Below are 23,474 nucleotides of genomic sequence, written 5' to 3'. Positions count from 1 at the left end.
GGTAGAAGGTTAATCCCGAATTTTTCAATATTGAGTAACAGTATTCATGAAAACATGGCAGAATTCATCAAGCTGCATCACACTTCTAGCAAAATTAATTCCTTATATCTAGCAATGGAATCAGTTAAGAAACTTAAGAGTCTGAAGTGGGCTAAAAGAACCTACTGCTGCACTGGAAATGCCAGAACTAAAATCCCACAACAATTCATTTAATTCTGCTTAGTCTTCCATCCTATTCTGGCTTCTCTCTCAAAATATTCTTGACCTTTTGTATTTTAAGAGAAACCTCTCATCATGCCATTTACCATTCTGACCTCACATGGTGTCATTTCTCCACCTTCACCTCTGCGCTCAAGTTTTCATTTCTAAATTCTAAGTTTGCAATATGCATTTATGGTTCCTCTTATTCAAATCCATATTTTTCATAGTCTGGCAACTGTCTTTGTCAAAGATACCTTCTGTCCTTCCTCTGATACTTTTTGAGGAGCCTCTGCTGATTTCTTAGTCATATCTCAGTATCAGACACCATTAGCCACTCTCCTCTTCTGGAACTCTCCTCCTCTGTTAACTTCTGTGATTTATCCTTTTATTTCCCCCTTATTTTTCTTTCACTTTTAAACTATCCTTTAAAGGAAGATCATATCAGATTACTCTGTTCTTGATCCCTTCACTTTCTCTTTTTACAATCTTCATTCTATTTAACCTCACCATACAAAAAAATTCAACTACCAATTCTGTGCTGGCTTCATTTCAGTTCCAGATTTGATTCCTGCTCAGATTATGATCTGAGTAAAAAACTGTTACAAGACTAATAGGTACAAATTTTCACCTCTTCCAAATTCCCAGCATGATCTACCTCATGCTGAACAATACTACATTACTTTACATTACTTAGGTGTATAATCTGCAAAACATCTTTCTTTTTTCAGTTCTCTCTCTACATTCTCTCTACTTCTAAGTAAGTCTTAAGTCTTTATTTGAATATTATTCAGACTTTATTTGAATAAAGTGATGTGTATATTAGCCATCTATTTCCCTGGCCTTGACAAACGTAGAATGCGGCAGCAGAGATTATTTTTCTCTAATGTTCTACCCTTCCCTCTGAAATTCATCTCTCATCCCCATTACCTATATAAACAACAGCAAAAAAGCCCGCAACAGATGTCAACTGCTCGTGGTCAAGTAGTGCAAGGCACTCCAACTAGCACAACTGTAGAAATGTGCTAATGTAACCCACATAGCATGTTAAAAAAATAGCATGAGAAACCTAACCTTTTTCAACATACCTTGAACCTTCACTAGTATAATAAAATCCTTTCAAAATAAATCACCACACTCTAGTGAAAATTAGCACTGTAAGGAACGTTCTCACAGTACAGACCTTGTTAGCTGAATTCCAACATGTAACAAATATTTATGATGCAGTTATAAATAGGATTTATAATGGAAATGTTGACACTGTGATAATACTCCCATGTGATAGTCTACTCCATCTTGTCCTTGGCTGATGGACACCACAACAGACCAATATAGAAATTTATTGGTGCAGGCCAACAGTGGTCAGGTTCTGTGTCCTGGAAGGAATGGTTCTTTTTGGCAGCAAATGAATAATTGTGAACAGGAGAGAGGAGGCAACTAAAACTCTAAGGTAGCACTGATCTCTTTCTCCAGATTATTCTTGTAATTAACACTGCCGTGGTGGCACTCAGATACCTAAGCAAGAATTCAAGAAGCAGCTTCAAGGCAGCAATGTAGCCAAGACAACACCAAAGCTAGTCCAGGCTAGTTGCCTGACTATCTGGCTAGCTTCACAGTCAGATCCTGTAGCCTTTACTAGGCAACCAGAAATTGTATCTAGATGCAAATTAACTAGCTCAGTACTTAATGAAGGCTTGTGAAATATACAGTGACTGCAGCAGGTTTCTCTCTCTCCAGGAAACTGTTCTCTGTTGTTAGTTTTAAAAAGTTAATTTACTCAGAACTAATTACTTGCCTTTTTTTTTTTTCTTCCCCCTAAAGCAAATAATTTGATTATGTGACTTAAAATTATCTTTCCTTTAATGCACCTTCTTTCTTCAATTATTAGATACAACAGAAGTGCCTTGGGATAATTCTATATGCCCTGGCTTCTCCAAAGTTGCATAGAAATAGGATGGAAGCAATAAATTGTAGAGAAAAGATGCCATAGAAAGAATCTAGACAACAGTTGTGTGAGGATGATCAAGCCGTATGCTGAATGGTTTCAGAAAATGAACAGGCTCTTGTATGACTAAGAATAACTAGTGAGCTTCCGTATGCTTTAAGGCACAAACTGATGGCATGGCTGGTAACTCTAATCAGGCAAAATGTTCATCATAATTGGCTTTTTAAATAAAAATATCTGGTGTGGTCCACATGCATTTAGCCAGTACATTCCAGTTAATTAGCATCAGGCAGAAAACTCACATTCCTGTCCATATGGAATTTGCATTTTGTGAACTGGAGTAGGTGGAGATGGCAGAGAGGAGGAAGATGGGAAGGATGTGTTTTCTTCCGTGGCTACAGACATCTACCACTTGTCAAAAGATAATGGAAAACAGGAATGCCCTTTAAGGCTTTAGATGCCATTACAGATTGCCTTATTGTAAGTTTAAAATGTTTATTTCTGAAATAAGTGATGTTCAGTATCTGAATACTGGTGCTGTAACAGTAACTAAACATAAAAGAAATGCTGGTAAAGAAAATGACAAATTCTTATTTTTTCATTAGAAAATCTTTGTTCTCTGCTCACATATTTCACCTAAACAAATTCTGCCAATCTCTCTAAAGAGTGTCAGTTGATAAACTGCTCCTTGATTTCTCTCTTGCCTTGTTTAGGAGGTCAAAGGCTGGCTGAATTGTTCTGGTGAGCCATGTATGTTTGTCTGGCAGCCGGTTGGCCTGACAAATGATCTCTGTAAACCAATTCAGATCTGAATTTCTAGACCTCAATTGCTCCATAGTAAAGTGCTCAAACTGCTCTTACCCTGCAGCAAAGTAGTTTTACCCCTCTTTCAGTTAATCAAATGTTACTTATTCAAACTGAATGAAAGAGCAGTATGCGTTTGCTGCAGGATACATATGCACACAGACAATTATGGCATGGCTGTCCAGTCTGTGAAAGTTCGTACTTCAGCTTACCTCCTCACAATACTATATCCTGGTGTGTAGAATTTAGAATGTCAAAGAATCCTTTAATCTTTTGCAAGCATAGAACAATATTCTTCCTTTTTACTGGGAGGCAAAAGCTTTTCTTTTCTGTTACACCTTTGATACAGCACTCCATTAGTCATTTGCTCTTCTCTAGGTTTTAGCAAGAGACACAAAACAGTATTTATTGTTTTTCTCTAAGCAAAGACAACCTTAAACTGTCCCTGGATGACTCCTTTGAATGAAGATATGACTCAGGTTCCATTTGTTTCCTGTCCTGGTATGCTCTCTTCTGACACGTCTACAAGTTCAGTGATGCCTGGAGGCACCAAAGAGGTTAGAGCTGGGATTTCTCTAAATTTGTTTTACTTTCTGATAAAAAGGCCTATAAAGTATGGCCTCCATAGAGACTGAAATATTTGTTAAATCTACAAAATGTATAGCATGGTGGGTAGGGCTCTGCAAAGATACACCGTCCTCATAGATACTAATTATTAGCCAAATCTCTGTTACAGCAGAAGTAAAAGCAGAGCCTTGCCCGAGACTAGTGTGAGCAAGCTTAGAAGAAACAGCTCCCTATAATCTTTTAAGTCCTTACACCATGGCACTGGCCTTTCTAATCACACTTGATTTCCTTATATGCAAATATTAAGGTAATCTGCTACTGGGAAAGCTAAATTTCAAGATTTCTACCATACCTCAATATTCATGATTCAGACTGACATTATTTTTCTCTTCTGTTGAACATTACTTTGCTTCCCACCACTTTCTTCTGCTTTCAATCTCCTTTTAAACTACATTACAAAGCTAGAACCTCTTGGCAGCTTCTAATGGATGTCTTAATGAACACACAATTGAAATGTGAGAAAAAGTCATTGGGAAGTAAGAACTGTCATGGTACAATGAGTGATGAATATTCACTGTAGTTATAAATTGTGTGTAATACTAGGCTATATGGCCCAGAAGGTTGCTTTATAAGAATCTGAAATTTAAGAGCTTTATCAAAAAATTTTCAAATATTTAAAAGGACTTAGGCCGCAGGTAATGCAGAGATCACTCATTAAGACAGAAAAAAAATGCTTAAATGCTGTTTACAGTGAGGTATTTGTATTTCACTTTTTTTCCCTGTTTCTTTGAAGAGACTTGTTTATATACTACATACATGTATTCGTTGCTGATAGCATGCTTGCCTGCCATACTAAGCAGTTCAAGCAAATAGAGAAAAGTTATACTTTTCCACAATAACTTATTTTCAAGACAATTTAGCACAATGGAAAGCGTTCTCTTAACTATAATTTCAGAAACTGAGATACAAACTTATCATTACCTTTCAGTAGCACTAACAGAAACTTATAAAGGTACTGTAAAAACAAAGCTCGAGCAACAGAAGAAAACCAAGAAGTTGTTATTAAGAAGCAATAATGGTTACCTTGTTTTCATTCAATCATACAAAAAATGCTATTTGAAAAGCAGATATTTACTGCTTTTTGTGTGAGTGTAAATATCTAAAACATTTATCTATTTGATTACCATAAATGACAAAAGCTAGTGCTAACATTGTCCAGTGACTCATAGTATGATGCTCGGAAAATATTTAAATAAGCAAGTATGTGTACAAGTGAGTCTCAGGGTTAACTGGTACTGCTCAGAAAAGAATGTATCTGAAAAAGGCAACATGAACACTGAGGACAGAAAAGTATCTATGACATAATAATATTATTTGAAAGGATCACCAGGATGTATGAATCTGGTGTTTGCTGCAGCTTATTTGGGATCATTGAAATTTAGTTAACATCTTGTCATCTTAAAGTTAATTAAGCAATGGGAATAGATCTTTTTTCAAACATGTATAAATATGCTGTATTTGGCCATCTTGAAAATAATGAGGAAATTTAAAATCTAGACTCCAAAAGAGCTATTAATCTTTTGATAGGTAGCTAGCTAACCGATAGACATTTCCACACACAGAACAGAGTAACGAGACTTTAAGAAATGTTTTGTTACATCACTGCTGCATTTGGGGAAGAGATACAAACTCTACTCTTCCATAACTGGAATAAAGGTTCTAAATGACAGGAAAATAAGAATCCTGGACCTTCTCTCCCCAAATCTCAGGCAAATTTGCCAGCAATGCTACTTCACATCCTGCAGCAGGAAGGAAAAAGACACCTAACAAATTCTTGAGCTGGGGGATTTCTTGGTGTCAAATTTCACACCATCAGATGTTTGCATTTTCTCTTGAGTACTCTTGCCATTTCTTTATTTCAAGGGTTTGGCAGCTTCGAAATACTCTTATTCCAAATGCTTTAATTCCCTCTTCTACTCTCTATCAAGCTTTCCTGTGACAGGGTCTCTGTTATTAGTTCTTCGCATGGCTAACCTTATGACTTCTTAACTTAGGATTGGTAAGATGAACTACTACTATAAATTGAGAGTTCATTAGTTGATGGAAGAATGAAATAATGATAAAAGAAAAAGACTTGGGTATCATAGGATAAGTATAGGCCAGTAATATAAGTCCACAGGAGAGGCTGTACTGAGGTCACTCTCAACACTGAAAGGGTACCTATTAATACCATTTTAAAACTAGTAAAATCTTACTACTGGAAATAGTTCTGCTGAGCACACAGATTGCTCTCTACAACTAAATATGTAGGAATAAAGAAAGAAGTGAGTATTCTTTAAGCTGACATTAACAATTTAGTATCAAATTATATATAGTGGCCATCTATACTAAAAATTGAAGGAAACAGGTGGGTTGTTAGAAAGTGTTGAAGAATGTTGTTGTTCTTTGATTTTGTGGGTCATGATATTAGCCTGCAGCCACCATATGGGTACATTTGAGAATAAATGGGTTTGTGTCTGAAACAAGGATGTGCAGAAGATGATGGTAGGTGAAAATGAATCTCAGAGCTATAATCTATATTAGCACACAAGTGCAGACAAGTCCTTGAAAAGTAATAACAAGATTTGACTCAACTCATTTGACAGGTGAAAGAAAGGACAAACTTATGAAAAGACATTAACTTGGCAAATGGAGTTCCATTTTATCTATCCAATCTTGACCTAAAGAGCAGCACACAAAAATATTAACCTCATGGAAAGACACATGAAAAACAAAGTAAAACCCACTTTGCTTATTTCTTCAGCAGCTTTCCAAACCATGTGAGAGGTGAAAACGGGTTGCAATGTTGATGTAGGTGGCACAGACTTAATTCTATGATATCTTGAGTATGGGACTATTGTTTCACAGAGCACCACAGGCATAACAGAGCAAGATTCCCTCACAAGTTATGTATGTGTAATGGTAATGCATTCTCCAGAATTCAGGCCTTGGCTGACCAAGACTGTCAAGAATTCCCTTGATCAGTAAAAAATCTAAGGATCTGCCTCCTAATAAGCACATTACAGAAATAACTCCATTTTTTTGCTCATTTATGTCCTCTGAAGTCTATCTTTGACACCATCCTGAAGAAGCTATTAATTTGAGGCAAAATTGCATGCTTGATACTGACTTTTTGATACTTAACAGGTTTTATAGAAAGCAATAGTCACCTAATGATTACAAAATGAAAACAAAATCTCCTTCAGCGATGTACACTCTTTGTTACCTACACGTCTACTGTTCCTGTAGGAATGACAACATTCAAAACAAAATCAACTTTTTAACTTGACAAAGAATCCTTTCACTGCAAGAAAAAAAAAAACAAACTAGCCACACACACACCAGAAAAAAAAAAAAAAAAAAAAAAGAAAAAGAAAATCTCGAATTACCTGGTTGGTAGAAATTTGGTGAAAGTTCTCTGGCAACTGCTCTTGCAATATCACATTCCTGGCGAGCAGCCTGAGCAGCCTGATCCGCAGCATCAGCTTTAGCTCTTGCATGTGCAGTTCTGTACGGAGTAGAAAATAGTTTATATGCAGAGGAGTCTTTTATGAGATGCATCAATAATGTGAGAGCAAAGGACTACTGTCCTCAGCTACCACACACCATACTGCACTCTTATGCCCACTTGCTGTGAGTAACTGCAAATCAGTCAAAGTACTTCAGAATCAACACATTCTTTTTCTCAGTTCTGTAACTGCAAATCAGTGAAACTATTTCAGAATGAACACATTATTCTTCTCAGTTCTTCAGTCCTGCTTATCCTTTTATCACATTTACTTGTAGGTACACAGTTCACAGCCCAAGCTTTTAACTAAAATTTCTAAATTTCCATGCTGGAAAGAAATGGGATGGAAAATGTGTTTGATGCTTCAATATGCATTTGTATAAAGGAAGACTTAACAGTTTTAAATTCTTGTAAGTCACTGAATTTCAAATCCAAAGCAATCTGAAAAGGCAACTTTTCTGAAGTCAAGACAACAGTTTGGAATATTTCCGCAAAGTCATCTGCCCTCCACTTTCACTTTTTTCCTCCTGCTACTTCCTAAAAAGACTTGAGAACAGCTTGTGCAAGTGCCTCTGATTCTAGCCTGTGTAAATTGATACTTGTGTTACTGCAGGATTGCATCACTGCTTGTCCCATCTTCCCTCCCCACTTCGTTTTTTAAACAGTCATCTGTTTAGAAATTCCTGATGGCAGTGATCCCTCTCTGCCTCTATAGCATTAACACATAGCCTAGAGCTATGAAATGGTTCATTAGAAAGGAGGGGAAGGTAAACATGGCAAACTGGCAGAATTTTTTGAGCCTGTAGAGATATTAATAACATTTCTAATCCAGATGTATTAAATTTCACGATCTCAGGAAATTTCTCATAATGTTCTAGTAGAAAACTGACACTGAAGTAAGAAAAAGTTAGCTAAGAGGACAACAGCAACAGCAAATTTTATCTCATATGCCTGGTGATACTAATCTACAGCAATCAAATAAATGAAAACTTTCAACAGTTTAGCTGTAAAAATTCAGTTTTATTTTTGAGGAATGAAGAAGAGTTCTGTGTTTTAGACAAAGCAAGAATTAAATGTTAGCATTAACCAGAATGAGCACCAAGAGATTAACAGTACAGCAGACTTTGCATTTCTGAGAGGATGTTTAATCCCGTAGGGTACTAGTATAAACACAGACATAAAAAAAACCACATAGACAGTTTCATCTGTGGTGCCTGAAGAAGATTTATTTAAGTTACATCCTTCCTAAAATGCGTGTGTGGTAAATATCGAATGTTATTTCAAAGCTTAGCTTGTCATAATTTACTGGGAAAATATCAGCTCATTCTAACTTCTCACAAGTCCCTCCATGTCTTTGAGAAAAAAAAAGCAAACAAGCAGTAACACCTTTGAGTTGTCCTCATGATGGGGTAAGAAACTGTTAATCAAAACAAATACACCGTATAATCCCATATGTGTTCTGCGCTGTTCATGAATGGTTGTACAGTATGTGCTTGCTTAGTAACAGTAATCAAACCCGTTCTTTCTTTATAATCAATATTTTTGATTAGATGAGCTATTCTTAGCTTCTGCATAATTATGTCTATGTAGCATAAACTTAATGAAGCAATCCTAGCACTGGGACATTGCTTTGTGAGACAATGTAGTCTGCACATAGATAAACTAGACACTGATCATCCTTTTGTGATGATAGAACAACCAGACTATTCCCATATAAAAATAGTCTAATACTATTGCCACTACTACAATAGATGCTTTAAAAGCTAATATACTAAATGACCAGCAACAGGAAAACATACTGCTAGGATAGTACAGTTATTTATTGAATGCCTGTGAATCTTCTATATTATTATATCCAAGAAGCAAATCATACATCCTGCCCAAACATCCAGTATCAATTAGTTAAGGAATTGATGCCATGAGTAATAAGATAGTGAAAATTTGTCACATGAAGCTGGGCAGAAGCAAGTCACAGCAGGAAGAAGTCAGTGGAACAGAAGGTAAATGAGCACTGCTTTCCCTGGCTGCCTTCTCACCTTTTTTTTTTTTAAACTCGCACTTCCTGCTATTCTGCCCCTTTTGTACTCACACTCGGGAGTTTCAGCAGACCAGAACAGGAGCGACTGTTCCGAGGCGAATGCTGCCAAGGCCTGTCTCAGTGACACACTTGAGCAGAGCCTCAGTGCTGCACTGTCACTGTGAGATGGTGCAGCAAGGGGAACCGAACAGGCACAAGAAGAGCGTTTCTCCTCCTGCGCAGGCCCTCGGCCAACCCAGCAGAACTGTGTGCACGTGGCTGTGCTGAGACACCCCCCCTGATGGCCTCCTCAGCAGCATCCACGATGTCTGGTGAATGTGAAAAGAATGTGAGAAAGCGGCAGAGCTGATGCACCTGCACAGAACAGAAGCACCTGCACAGAGCAGAAGCACCGTGCTTCACCCATGAACACAGGCTCTTCATTATTTGCTCTTTATCACCTTGGCATTTGGATGCTTTACCGGCCAACTTCAGCAATGTGTACTTCATTATCTCAATTTGCAACTGCATATTCAGACATATCTTTCACTTTCTGCATACTTAGTTGTAATTGCCAGATTAAATTTTTCTATTGCTATTTAATTTTTTTTTACTCTGACTTCCACACTTGATTTAACTGTATTTTTTTCAAAATACCTGCTTACAGTTACTGCTGCTTGGCACTACATTTTGTTTGTACTTATTTTATTCTGCCTTGCACTGATCCCCACCTTATCACAGCATTATTATCAGAGACTATGGAGGAATATGTTCGTTTGGAATAACAATCTTTATAAGGGAGAGCTATCAAAGCAGGGTAGCCCCACTGAAATATAATCCATTTGCTCCATTTATGCTTTACACAGTTTGGAAAAGCATTCTTTACCTTTTGTTCCTGAAGTAATTTCATCACAGTAAAGTCTCAAAGTTTTCTTTATTATCAGTAATTGTTAATGGAAATTTAAGCTTACAATATATCAAGTCAAAATGACCCACATTTGAATGTCCACCATCTATTTGAGAACTGCTTTTTTTTTACCCCAGAGCTCTACATCTTTTGCCGGAACAAGAAATCTTCATGAGAACTTCTGAAAGAGAAAACTTCAAAAAAATATTTCCTTTCCTGTCCCTCAGCCAAGAAAAAGACTGCCATAGGCTTTGTGTGCTGTTCCACACAGTTCTCCAGTAAGGCAAAACAGAAACTATGCACGGAAGGAGGCAGCAATCCACAGACTGCAAAAGAGTATGGGAAAACCAGCGACCTGCTTTGCAATGCTGCATTCAGGTTCCAACCAACAGCAAAAGGCCTTTAATGATTTTTCTTTTATGTGCACAGGCAGTTCTTTGTAAAAAATAATTCTCAGTAACTGTAACACATAACACTTCCTGTTGAACTGCCATGTGTTTTTACCTGTGTATCTACTTGAAAATATCATCCCACCATTACTGTTCAATGTGATGTCTCAAACGTGCTTGGAAGCTTTCAAACAAACATAAAATTAAAGTGTTTAAAACAAAACCTATCCATATTTAGAGGAACAATCTACCACTTAACTAATGAGTCCACAGTGGTGGTAAATCCAATCAAGACAAAGACAACATTAAGCTCTATCTGTGGCAGGAATCAAACCGCACTTCCATGAAAAAGGAACCCACAGCTACAGCTCATGCAGAGTGTTGATGCCAAGTGACAGTGTGTGGAGTCCCTCTATCTACCCGTCTCTGTTGCCAGTGAGCGAGGGCTGGAAGACCAATGGTTAACTGAAAAACTTTGCTATTGTTAGAAATTCTATTTGGACTCACATCAGGGTCTGATTTTGAAAGAAGCCCAAGCTTTCTAGACTGTGGGGCAACTGATACCACTACTGATAACTTTCTTTTCTGTGTTAGGTTGCATAGGTAAACATATATATCATCTTAGCTACACTCCAAAGATTATAAGCACAGAGTCAGGATTTTTACAAGCAGCCTCCCCTTCCAGCAATACTACAATCAGATTGCTATCTACTTATGTCTGAAAAGTGACTTGAATGAGGAGTATTGAGGGCTGAATAGCTTAAACAACATTATCTAGCATTCTGCAGCAACAATGCTTATATGTAAAGCCATGTGTCTGTAAAGCATTATATAATGTTCATCTAAATTTAAACCTAATTTAGAACTGTCTATTACTCTCCAGATTATTTTGTATTTCCATGGTATCCTTCAATGCACTTGTAATGCTGCCTCATTCAGAGTCAACTAAAAATGTAAGCAACATATGTTTACTTTGTTTCATTTTTCAGCTTTTATTAAACACAGTGATTCCAGCATAAAGCTTTCCAAGAGCTTGCTTTCTATTTCTTAAAATGATAGAAATTATTTTCTCTGCTTTCTATTTGCCAAATGTGTGAAACACAATTATGTTCCTAACAAATTATCCTAAATTAATAATCTTAACAATGTTATTATTAACAGATTTTCATATTATCAAAAAAAGATCAGTAAAGGCTAAACCTACAAGTAGTTCTCAGAGATATACTTAATTAATGACAACTATCAGGTTTGCTTAAGTAACACTACATAATGTGGGTTTCTATCTGTATCATCCTTTTTGACACTGGAATTCTCTAAAAAACAATCCCATCTTCCAAAATTCTAAAATTTGGTGACTTTTCTAGAAAGCAAAGAATATTCTTCACCCCCCCCCCCCCCCCCCCCCCAATCTATGAAACTTTCAAACATTTTTACATTTCCTTCTATCTTTCAGAGGCTCAATTCTGCACAGCCAAATTCTGATAAAATTGCCACAGAGATCAGTCGCATTTCCAGGAAAAGAAGAGCTAGGAAGGAAGAAGAACATTTTAAGGAATCATTCTTTGGTAGTTTCATTTTCTCCTTGTCCTCATTTTATTTCCATATTCTTCTGATATATCAATAATGAATGTAAGATAACAATCTAGCATCTATGCATTTTTTGACACTGTGAGAGATGGGCATTTATCAAGTATGCTAGTCATCTTCCTCAGATTCTTTCAGTGATAACACCAGGTGAAAACCAATATTCTGCTACTGTAGGATTAAAAATACAGATGTGCACAACTATGTAGAGCTACCCCAGAAGTCTTGGCTTCAACACTTAGAGTAACTCATTGCTGTAATATTCCTCAGAAGTGAGGGTAGGTCATCGAATACCAGTGAGAAATGGGAGTGTCAGAGAGAAACAGGGAGAGGAAAAAGGCTGATGTACAGGTATTGCAATATGAGAGCTTCATGTCAGTGAGGAATTTAAAGTGCTCCTAAACTACAGATTGAATTGACCAATTGAGATATATGACCTTAATCAAGAAGTCTGAACTTAAAAAAAAAAAAAAAAAATCTTCAAAGTGCTTTACTTGAGCAATCTCCTTTGTGCTTTGTGCTTTGCTAGATTTCCATCGGTTCCCACCAGTCACTCTCTTTTCGTGAACTGACTTCACTAAGGACCTGGACTACCTTGGCACTACCAGTAAAGCCTTATTTAGTGAACCAAAAACTGATCTATTATGTACATGCTGCTGGCACATTGATCTGTATCACCTTGCCTAATGTTTTTTGTTCTGAAAACTCCTCCTCCTTCCCAGCTTAAATCCATTCCTCAGTTTTTTTCAGTCTTAACTCATATTCCAAGAACTGAAAAAATACTAACCTTCAGTTAACAACTCTGGAAAATCTGAGGTAATTCCTTACAATTGGCAAATGGCCAACCTGATTTCAGCACTTGAAAAAATAACCTGGGGGTGATGATTGGTTAGCCAGATGTCAGTCCTGGGCATAAACAACAACATAAATAAGCTATGTCTGCATCCATAAAGATTTACAGGCTAATAGCATATAATGCCAGACATGATGATTTAACAGAGAGTAGATTTTGCCAAATATTTCATACACATGTAAGGATGATGGGTCCTATACCTTATCTAGATTGCACTGATTTAACCTACTTGGATTGCTTTCAAGGTTTCTGATTTTGTATGCTATGGCAACATAATTAAACAGCAGCATAAATTACTTAGAATTAATAAGACACATCAAAATGGATTAAAAGCTAGACACATCTTGAAGCTTAATGCAAAGACATCAAAGAAAAGGACTGATATCCCTTTTACCTAAGGAACTGTTTTTTGCTCCAGAGTTGCTTAATATTTTACTTTTATAATGTCTCAATACAAGCTAAAACATACTATGGTTGAGTTGGCAAGATTATGCAATTTCCTGATTAAACAAACAAACAAACAACATCCCTAAAAACAAATGCAAAAAGGACACTTTACTGTAACCTAATGTTCAATGCTAACCATTCCAAACCCTGTTGCATTTAACTGCACTGAAATGGAACACTGGAAGCAAAAAATCTAGCCAGAATGGGAGACTGTCATGGAAGGAGCACAGAAGCACAGAAGGAGTATGGGCTAGGCCCACACACTGTGGCAAAAGAGAGGGTTAATGTCTTTATACACAAAGAGATGAAAATTGAGCATAAACAGGAATTTGTTCTTGCTGTACTACACAATCCAGAATCCATAAAACCACTAATGGAACAATGCCCAGCTCATCTACATCTCAAGAAGGAAAAAGAAATGTCAGAACCACAGAATAACTGAGGTTCTAAAAAGACAAGTTTTTTAACTTAAAGGTCTTGAGTCTCATATCCACCCATTATTGAAGTAACACTGAGAAGCCACATCATGGTGTACACACAGATATCTGACAGTGGAAAATGGGGAAGACAAACTGGGGAAGACAAGTGTTTCAGATAAAGACGTAACCAGTTCAATGATTAGAAGCTGAATTTGGGCAGAGTCAATCTTGAAACATTTAGGGTATAGTTTACAGAGAAAAAGATGGATCTTTCTAAGTCTTTAAAATTGTATTAGGCAGTGTACTAAAAGTCCTCTTTAATCCATTTTCTGGGAAAAAAAATGACATGGTCTTTTGTTTACAGGAAGTGAGATTAGATGATTTAGGGACTGTTTACATGAGATATTTCAGACATCTGACCTTAGTGCTCTGATCATCTCACTGAAGGCACCTCTTCTACTCCATTAAAAATAAGAAACTTGTACTACGTGCAGTTTGGTCCTCTGTTCGACTCCTGCAGTGGTCAGCATTAACGTGCCCTGCTGTCCTACAAATATACATATAGTCCTATGGCAAACACCAATCTATACGTTTGCTGAGGAATTAGCTGCCTTGTTACGCCAAGATTCAGAACCTGCTTGCATTCTCCTTTAGGCCTCTATGGTCCACATCAATAAAACCAGAACTGCTCAGGAACTCAGGGGTGCCAAGGTACATGTTGCTGTAACATACTAGTCACATGTGTACTCAGCAGTTCAGAAAGGTTTTAGGTGACTGAAGGATAGCATGCCAAAAAAGGAGGTATTCCTGAAAATTCACTTTTAGCAATTGAGATAAATTTGTTCAATTTCCCTAGTCTGTCTTTCAGGTCCTCAGTCTTGCTCACCTGTCTGGAAAAAGACTCAAATGCAGATATTTGAATTTTAAAAATGGTTTTAAATTGCTATTAAGCATCACTAGAGAAAGTTCCTTCTAGATGGTATTCTCCCTAACCTCATGTCCCACTAGCCTGGCATTATTTATGTGCATGCCAGATAATCTGCCCCTGGATAACAGAGCTGGCTGTTCATGTGATTAATCAATTTTATCCATAATTCTGTCAGGAGTTTGAATGAATGAAGATTTGCTTTCCTATTGATTGTACTCGAACGTAGCACTGGCACAGAAATATTGAAGACGGCACAGTCTTCAATTTCAGCAAGTTAAGCAGCACCATTTCTAGCAGAAAACAAGTTTTCCTGTGAGGAAACTTACACTGGGCAAAATACACTTCTGTATACTATGCTCATAGAGTTTTTCCCCCATTTTTGCCAATGATTCGCTGCCAGTATCTTTTCATGTCACTAAGTGCCATGTACTTTTAGAGAAAAGGATAAATCTTCATGTGCATTTGTCTAGCCTACTTGATAGGATAGACTATATCCTATCCTACTTTATAGAATAGACTATATCTTATCCTATTTTCTTACCGAGTCTCTGTAGTGACTAATTTTTTTTGCAGCTTCTTGGCCCCATAATGTTAATTCCTGCAGACAGGAGGTTTTTCGGAAAGGGGTGAAGAAATAACTGCAAACAATGTTGTTTCCAATCACCAAAGCCAATTATATTGGTTGACTGGAGAGTGCTTCTGAATCTAGCTGGAGGCATAAAAAATTAGATGCACGCCTGAGCTTCAGCTGTGCTTGATGACATAGTTAAGTGAAAAAAAAAAAAAGAAAAAGCAGATCCCTTCATCACAAAACATAAACTTCAAGGAAAGAGAATGCCATGTAAAAAGGATTCGGCACAGAGAAGGCAAGCCTGCTCAAGGAATGGGAACATGTGGACTCCTGTGATAATTTGCCTAGAGAATTTCTAAGGGATGTTTAGTGCATTGCACTTCCTCTCTGCCACACTTTTAAAAATCATTCTGTATAGGGGACAAATGAAATAAAACAGTATGTATGACAACTGCTATCATCAACCCCAGTATCTGGCAGCTATTCTAGACTCCACATCTAAGGAAGCAACAAAAATCATCACGCAGGAATACAGCTAGATGAAAAATAAGAACAGCTTACAGGAAGAGACTAGGAATTATTTTGGTATCAAAATGGATTTTTTTTTCTGATTTTAAATATTATCTTAACATTTTTCAGTGTTCTGCTGATTTTAACCACTTTTAATTACTTGTAAAAATAAAAAAAAACCCCCTAGAAAATATTAAATCAAATGCCAGTTTTTAGAAAACAGTACATTTTAAATTATGTTTTTGTTAGAATAATTCTAGTTAGAAAACTTGGAAGCTCTATTAATCAGTAAACTTATTCAGGAAAACTATGTAAAACATCATGGTTGACAAAGTCTGTATTTCTTAATGTCTCTATACAGAGTTGATGTGGTGTCTTAGGGATAATATTTTTTTTAAATTTTAGGGCAAAAAAGTCCACAGTGTTACAGATCTTTTAGCAAATAATAAAATGGTATTTGTAGGGCAAAATATATAATACAAAACCAGTATCTGATCTCTCTTCACATCATAATATATATCACTTGCAACACACTGGCTGCATGAAATTTACATTACTGTTAATTACAGGAAAAATGTGAAAATTTATTTAAAACTCTGTGAGTTTTGCTGGCTTAAAAAAATGTAAGATAAACTCCCCAATCATAAAAACTTATAGGACTATGATTATTGTTTTTCCTAAGTGACTTTGGCAGTCTGTAACTTATTATAGTTCTAGTATCTGAATCCAAAGACTTTATTACTGTACTTCATGGACTCAAATACACTAAGAAAAAAGCCACAACTGCAGACGAAGTGGCTTGGCGCTTATTTGTCTCTTCTAAAAGCTGTAACACACACACACATTGATTTCTGCCATTTTCTCATAATAATAATCATAGTATGGAATTGAAATCTCCATAACAAATGAAAACAGAAAGAATACACTGACCATGGAATAAAGTTTCAATCTAAAATAGTTTTGGGGGTGCCTGAAAAATAACTAGAACATAATTGCAAACAAAAGAAATCTTTATGAGATATAATATTACACTTTCTGTATTTATAACAAAAAATTGGTGTAATTAAGCTCTTTAAATAACAAACACATTTATATGAATTCAAATAATCTGTGGCAATGTTAGGTTTTTTTAACACTCTTTTTAATATCTTTGAGCATTAAAATCTAGTGAGGAAACAAAAATGCAGCATTTTCATCCTTTTAAAGGCATTAACTGCATGTGTTTAAATTTAATCTTTGTGTCCGTAGCAGTCTGACAGCCAAAACGGAATTGGGCTTATCTTTCTTTGCATGGTTCATTTCTGTTCCCCAATCAGGTGCCAGATGTCTAGAAAAATAGTACTGATAGAAAAATGTCTAGCGAGCCATTCTGGGATTAGTTCTTCCATTTTCAGTTGTTACAAATTTTCTGACATGTTTAAAGATAACTGTTAAAAAATTCACAGAAATACCTGAATAACAAAAAACCCCTGATATGTTATATCTGAACAGCTTAATTAGCAAAAGGCCTAAACTCTCCACGAAAGACAAGTGCTCAAGAATAGTGATGGCTGTATGTGATTTGACTTGTCTCCAGGCTGGCAGATATGAATCAAGCTGCCCGTATTACACATTAAACGTCAAGAGACTGAACAGTATAAACAAGCAAGGACTTTAATTACCCTTCCATCTGTAAACATGGAATTCCTCTTAATTGAAGAGCACTGCAGATTGAAAATAATGTCAGATTATTTTAGACATAGAGCAGGTGACAGCTATTTCATAGGTTTTGTTGTCTCTAGCATGAAGGGAATGTGAAACCTGGGTTAATGACCAATGCAGTTAGCAGCTTTAAAATAATCTTCTCTCACATACTTTAGCTCCCCTCAATAAACTTGTATGTATATATTTACCCTCTGTAGTTACCTACAATGTTGCCAATAACACACAATTTGAATAAACAACTGGCCTATCCTGTCAGCTACCAGAAAATCTGCAAAACCAGGAACATTGCTCTCTGCTGGTTCCCATAGGGCTGATGATCTTGCCTAGATGCTCAAAAGGTTTTTATGGCACCCAGAGACTGCTGAAAGAGAGCTCACAGCAGCCTATTTGTTCCTGCTTAGAGCATCCCTTGACTGCTTTGTTCAGCTGAAGTCATGCAGATCTGCACAGTAACGTTGAGGATTCATTGTTGTTTAGCAGTAACCACTTGTGAGAGTAACATCTTATTGCAGACTCATGAAGGGTACTGTTTTGAGACCCTCTGAACAGAGCTAGTCATGGTCTATTTGCTCCTTTTTTTTCTTTACTACAGTTGTTGTCTGGAGCCCTGACATTCTCCCCCAGCCTCTTCCAGAAAGCAAGTAATTTCTTTTCTCAGTCACTAGTACCAGAATTTTAACATAAACAATTCTGTGTGCCACAAAGGAGGAAGGAAATCCCAAATTAATCAATCCTAATGTCTTGCCCTCTGTTCACACTAACACAGATTTAATAGACTTTCCAGATCTATCTAAAGGTTGATGGGTTTTATTGACCCTCATGACTAGTGACACTGGAGCAGCTGGTAAGACAAGAATTTCCAATTAGGCAATACCATGTCCTCACCTTCCCACCACAAAGCTGTTCCAACTAAGGGTCAATCTTGAGATCTGGTGTCCTGTTAGGCAATTCCTGAGCCTCAAATATTGGCCTCCCAGTGAATTATCTTAAATAAGCTGCCTGCCTAAATTGCAGATCTCCGGGCATTTCCAAGTATCGGAGAAGGGCCACAAGCTGGGTCCTCTCCCTTTTGCAAAGCAGGACTACCATAGCTTGCCAGAAGCACCAGATCTGCTCTGCCCGCACAGAATGACGGTGCTGCACACACATGGAAGCGTTTTCCAGAAGTGCTGGGCATTAATATACATTACCAACTAAGTTCACGCCTTCAGTAAATAATACTACAGGTATAACTGCTGCTACTACAGCAATTCATGTGGCTGGCAGCCCATCATAACTGCACAGGTCTGAAACACTAGTGAGTGACAGGAAAATATTTTTCCCAGCTATTTTTCTTGAGGACATTAACAGAGACTCACCATGTCGAGGGCATACGTCATGGCAGGGAAAGGGTTGATAAATCCTGGGACGGGCAGTGTCCTGGAACAAGCCTGTGGGCTGGATGAATTATCTTAGAATCATAGAATGGTTTGGGTTGGAAGGGATCTTAAAGATCATCCAGTTCCAACCTCCCTGCCATGGGCAGGGACATCTTCAGCTAGACGAAGTTTATCAAAGACCTATCCAACTTGGTCTTGAACACTCCCAGGGATGGGGCATCCACAACTTCTTTGGGTAACCTGTTTCAGTGTCTCACCACCATCATAGTAAATAATTTCTTCTTTATATCTAATCTAAATCTGCCCTCTCTCAATTGAAAACCATTATCCTGTGTCCTATCACTACACCCCCTGATAAAGTGTCCCTCCTCATCTTTTCTGTAGGTCCCCTTTAAGTACTAGAAAGCTGCTATAAAGTCTCCCTGGAGCCTTCTCTTCTCTGGGCTAAAAAGACCCAGCAACAAGTTGTGTACCAAAATCAGATGTACCAAAATCTTGTCAAGTTGTGTACCAAAATCAGATGATCCTTCCTAGAGTCTGTACAGATCGACCTCTACCTGAATATGTACCTTATTTTATGAGTCTCATGAAGGTCAGCAACAGGGAAGGTGTCAGTCTTGCCTCAGCTCTGCTAAAGCCTACGTTGCTGGGTGCTTAAAGGAGGAATGGAGGACATTCTTCAAGAGCCACTGGAAGAGCAGGGAAAATAAACACATTCTTCCTTGAAGAATTTGATAATTCAAGATGATCAGTGCAAGGTAATTCAAAGGTTACCTAATTTTAGATAATTAGCAAAATAATAACAATAATGAAAAACTCTCCCCCAACAAACAATAGTTGGAATTTCAGCTATATCTGTGGATGAGATGTATGTCTACTGAACATGGAATTTGGTCTCATGTTATGCTTAGCTGACAATGTTTAAAAAAATGTGAGGGTCTGTTCCATATAGGAGTCTTGCTGCTGTGGCATACACATGCTCTGCCAGGAAGTGGACAAATATGGAACATGATTTCTCATTTGAAAAGAGAAGACACTTGATAACAAGTAGAGACTTACTCTGCAATCCTATTAAAAGAATAACATTTTCACTCTCTCTGAGACAGATGTGCAGTGAAAGGCCTTCTGAGATAAAACTTTTGCTATGAAAATACAATGCTGGGAAGACTTGCTAAAGTATTGTAATAGGCTAGTTTGTAAGGAATTCTGTGGAGCTCCTTCAACATAACTTGAAAGTACTTTTGGTAGTTTCTTTATCTAACTCTGGTGCAATTGAGTCCAGCTGTAAAGTCCTGCACTTCACTGTTTTTCTTAAATGGCTAACCTGTCAAATAGCAAAGTATTGTTTTGAGTATTCAAATTGTTGCCAAGAATACAAAATCACCTCTTTTTGAAGGGTCAACATGGAAAATAGATTTCCAGCAGACTGTCAAGGTGGAATTCCACAGAACATGCAGAACCACAAAGGAAGCTTTTAGGAGTTCTTAAGATTTTCACGTACTTTAGTCAGAGTTCATATGTGCAGAAATTCAACCTCTGTAAGTTTGTTAAAAGAGCCGTCATTAGGGAGAAGAATGACACCCTTTTCTCATGTTTAATGGGTTTGAGTAGCAACTGAAGCTGCAGGGCTGTTCAATTCCATAATATCTGGACAGAAAGCATAGAGGTCACAACATGAATCACTGCACTATAGTTCTCTCTCATCACATAGCTGTCTAGGTAAAAACAGAAGTGGAGTTCCTTATCTTAACCACTTCATACACCTTATAAAGAGTGACAGCATCACGGACAAGTTGAAAATGCAGCATCCTTTATTGATAATTTCAGGCACATCACACATTATCTCTGTAGAAATGCCAGAAACAATGAATCAGCCTTACTCTTTAAACACAATATGAAAAAATCAAGTATTACTAGCCTATAAGAGAGACAGCATGCTGGCAATTTTGAATGTTTTTAGGACAGGAAAGGTTTTTATTGTCTACCTTGGAAAAATACATGGAGTTGATTGTGTCAAGAAAGCAAGAACCTCATCTATAGTTCTTATATGAAGCAGGAAGACCAATTTTGTTTAAAAAAGTCTCCACAAAGAAAAATATCAAGGGGAGAGGGGAGGAAAGGAAAGCTGTCTCTGGCACGCAAGACTGAAAATCGGTCAGGAAAAATTATATTTAAGGACCCAGCCATCTGAGGTCCTAACAATTAGTCTTGGGGCAATAAGACAAGACAGAGTCTGAAGCATCACATTTCCTACTCTGGTTAAAAAGAGATCTCTCCTTCTTGTTAAATTTATTGGGTTGTCTCAGAGGCAGGAATATTGTCAAAGAAAACGGAAGGCTGTCTGCCACAGCAGCATCTCAAAAGCATTTGGACTAAGAGTCTGTCTGCAATGTTGGGACAACTCTTTTAGAAATTGCAAGGTCTCTGTTAAAAAGCAAATGTGTCAGTCCCCCACTGCCCAGAGTAAGAGGTTCCATTTCTTTTGGCAAGAATACGGCACCACATCTACATGCTAAAGAACCATAAGCTCTAAAAAGGTCCGACTTCCTCCAGAGCACCTGAATCTACACAGCTACACACTCTAGGCCATCAATTGTCAGGATATCCAATGTGTCTACTTCTTCCTGCAAAGTTATTTGGCTAACATCAGACCCTTTTGTTTGACTAAAATGGAGCTCTTTGTCTTCATGACAACAAGATGTCACCTCACCTTATATGAAAAGATGATTCCTTGCCAGCAAGACCTGGCAGTCAGCCAAACAGCTGACTGTAGCAAAGCTGAGGTATAGTTTCCTCACAGAAAGGTCAAGTCATTTGGGGTCTTTGTCCTTAGGTGTGCTTTTGCTTGACTGAATCTGTACAAATAATACCACTTAGGAGGCTCAACTGGAGTCACTGTAAAAATATTCAAGCTCTTTTTCTTGCCTCTCTCTATAAATCAGTCACATCTTTCTTCGGCTGATGTCCACTTCAGTGTTTTCATTGAATCAAGCAATCACTCATTAATGTGGAAGATGACCCTGCATTAATAAGAAGCTGACATGCCATAAGTTCCCAGATGTTAACCATCCACATATGCCTCAGTCTTTTGAGTCTCCAGACACATCGATGATGTGCCATGCTACCCAATTCTTCCACGTGTGCAATCATCAATGGTAAAGACTCAGATCATGACAGAAGAAGCCTCTCATTGGTGCAGATCAATATCTAAAGACAGTTCCTGAAAAAAGTGAGATAGCAGCTGACTGGAGGACAATTGAACTGCCAGGTCTCAGTCAATCCTAAGTATCAGTCACAAGACACTCCCATAAGATGCCAAATAATCCTGTGTTGGGTAGAACACTGAGCACAGGGCAAGGGCTCCCTGTTCAGTGAGGAAGGCAGAGACCAAACCTCTTCCAGGAATGCTGTGGAGATATAAAGACTACCTAGAACTCCAATGTGTATTTGGGCTAATTGCTATCTCAAAGCCAGTGATGTGCCAGATTAAGTGGCTGTATCTCATTATCTCTAACTTGGATCAATATTGAGACCCATACTGGAGTAACTATTGCTACTGATGTCCAAATTTGGAGCATTAGTGGTGCTGTCATTCTGAATTTTTTATCTCAGCACGGTGTAACAGCATCAGTATGTTGCTAACTCTTTATTATTCTTTGACATTTTGCTAGGGCAGTTGGGCATTAGTCTGCTCAGTGGTGTACTTAATGGGCAGTAATTAGTTACGATAGAAATGCTCAAGCTTACTTCAAGGTTTGACAACACCATGAGTTGCTGCAGAAGGTGCAGTTTCAACCATGAATCTCACATATTGTGTATTCCAGCAGGTAAGGGCAGACATATGAAACATCTGAACAGGTAGTTTCAGAATAATTGACTTTTTTTTATCTTGTGCAGGGAAGAGTATGTTAATTGCAAGGTGGACTAAATTTAAAGCATGTAGATTCTTCTCTGCTCAGTTTAGGAATCTCTGGGCAGGGGCATCTGAACTAGGGAATATTAGATCAGGACACAGATGGAATTTGGGATATTCTTGAAGGTTTTGGAAATGTCTGAGCTGAGAACAAGTATTTTCAATACCCACGACATTCTCTTATGGACAGCAAGAGGGCAATAAGGAAGCCCCTCCTATGCTATCCTTATGGTACTACTTGAAAGTGTGAAAAGGCTAAGCTAGGTGTAGACCCAGCAGGTATGCTGCTTTAAAACCAAACAAGACAGCCCCCTAGTCTAATCTGCCTGAAGCGTATACACACCTAGAGTGACACACACCTGAAGAAGAAAGGCCACCTGGTGAGACTGGAGAACGACATACTGCAGTGCTGCAATTCAATGTCACATCTGTGTGAATGAGGTTTTTACCAATGTATCTCAGAGCTGAATTAAGCCCTGTTGGAGATGGGATAATTAATCAAAGAGGAGTCCATCTCCAGCTAATTACTTTTCCTCCTATAATATCTCTGCATTAAAGCATATGAATTACACCTAACACAAGCTTTAAGAACATTGAATTCCAAACTTCATATTGTCAGAAACTTAAATACCCTTAGCTTTTTTTTTTTTTTAAGTGATGTTTGGTATCCATCTGTCCTTGAAATAAACTAAGGACAAAAGGTCTCTTATTTGGGGCAATTCATATGGCATACTGTCTAAAAACCAACGCATACTGCATTACATTTCTCTTCATACTGGAAATGTTACAATT

At 37.6% G+C, this 23,474-nt stretch overlaps 1 protein-coding gene across 4 annotated transcripts in view; it reads right to left on the bottom strand.

The window, feature by feature from the left end:
• Positions 1–23,474, bottom strand: part of JPH1 (junctophilin 1) — an 84,210-nt gene that overhangs the window by 24,092 nt on the left and 36,644 nt on the right. For all 4 annotated transcript variants that reach the window (XM_082045356.1, XM_082045357.1, XM_082045355.1 and 1 more), the window contains exon 3: positions 6,943–7,061. In XM_082045356.1, the coding sequence (XP_081901482.1) occupies positions 6,943–7,061 (119 nt within the window). The remainder of the gene's footprint in view (positions 1–6,942; positions 7,062–23,474) is intronic.

This window comes from Streptopelia decaocto (genome assembly GCF_964273445.1).
Source record: "Streptopelia decaocto genome assembly, chromosome: 2".
Classification (NCBI taxonomy): domain Eukaryota; kingdom Metazoa; phylum Chordata; class Aves; order Columbiformes; family Columbidae; genus Streptopelia; species Streptopelia decaocto.
Note: the sequence above shows the minus strand (reverse complement) of the source record. Positions and strands in the feature narration are given on the sequence as shown.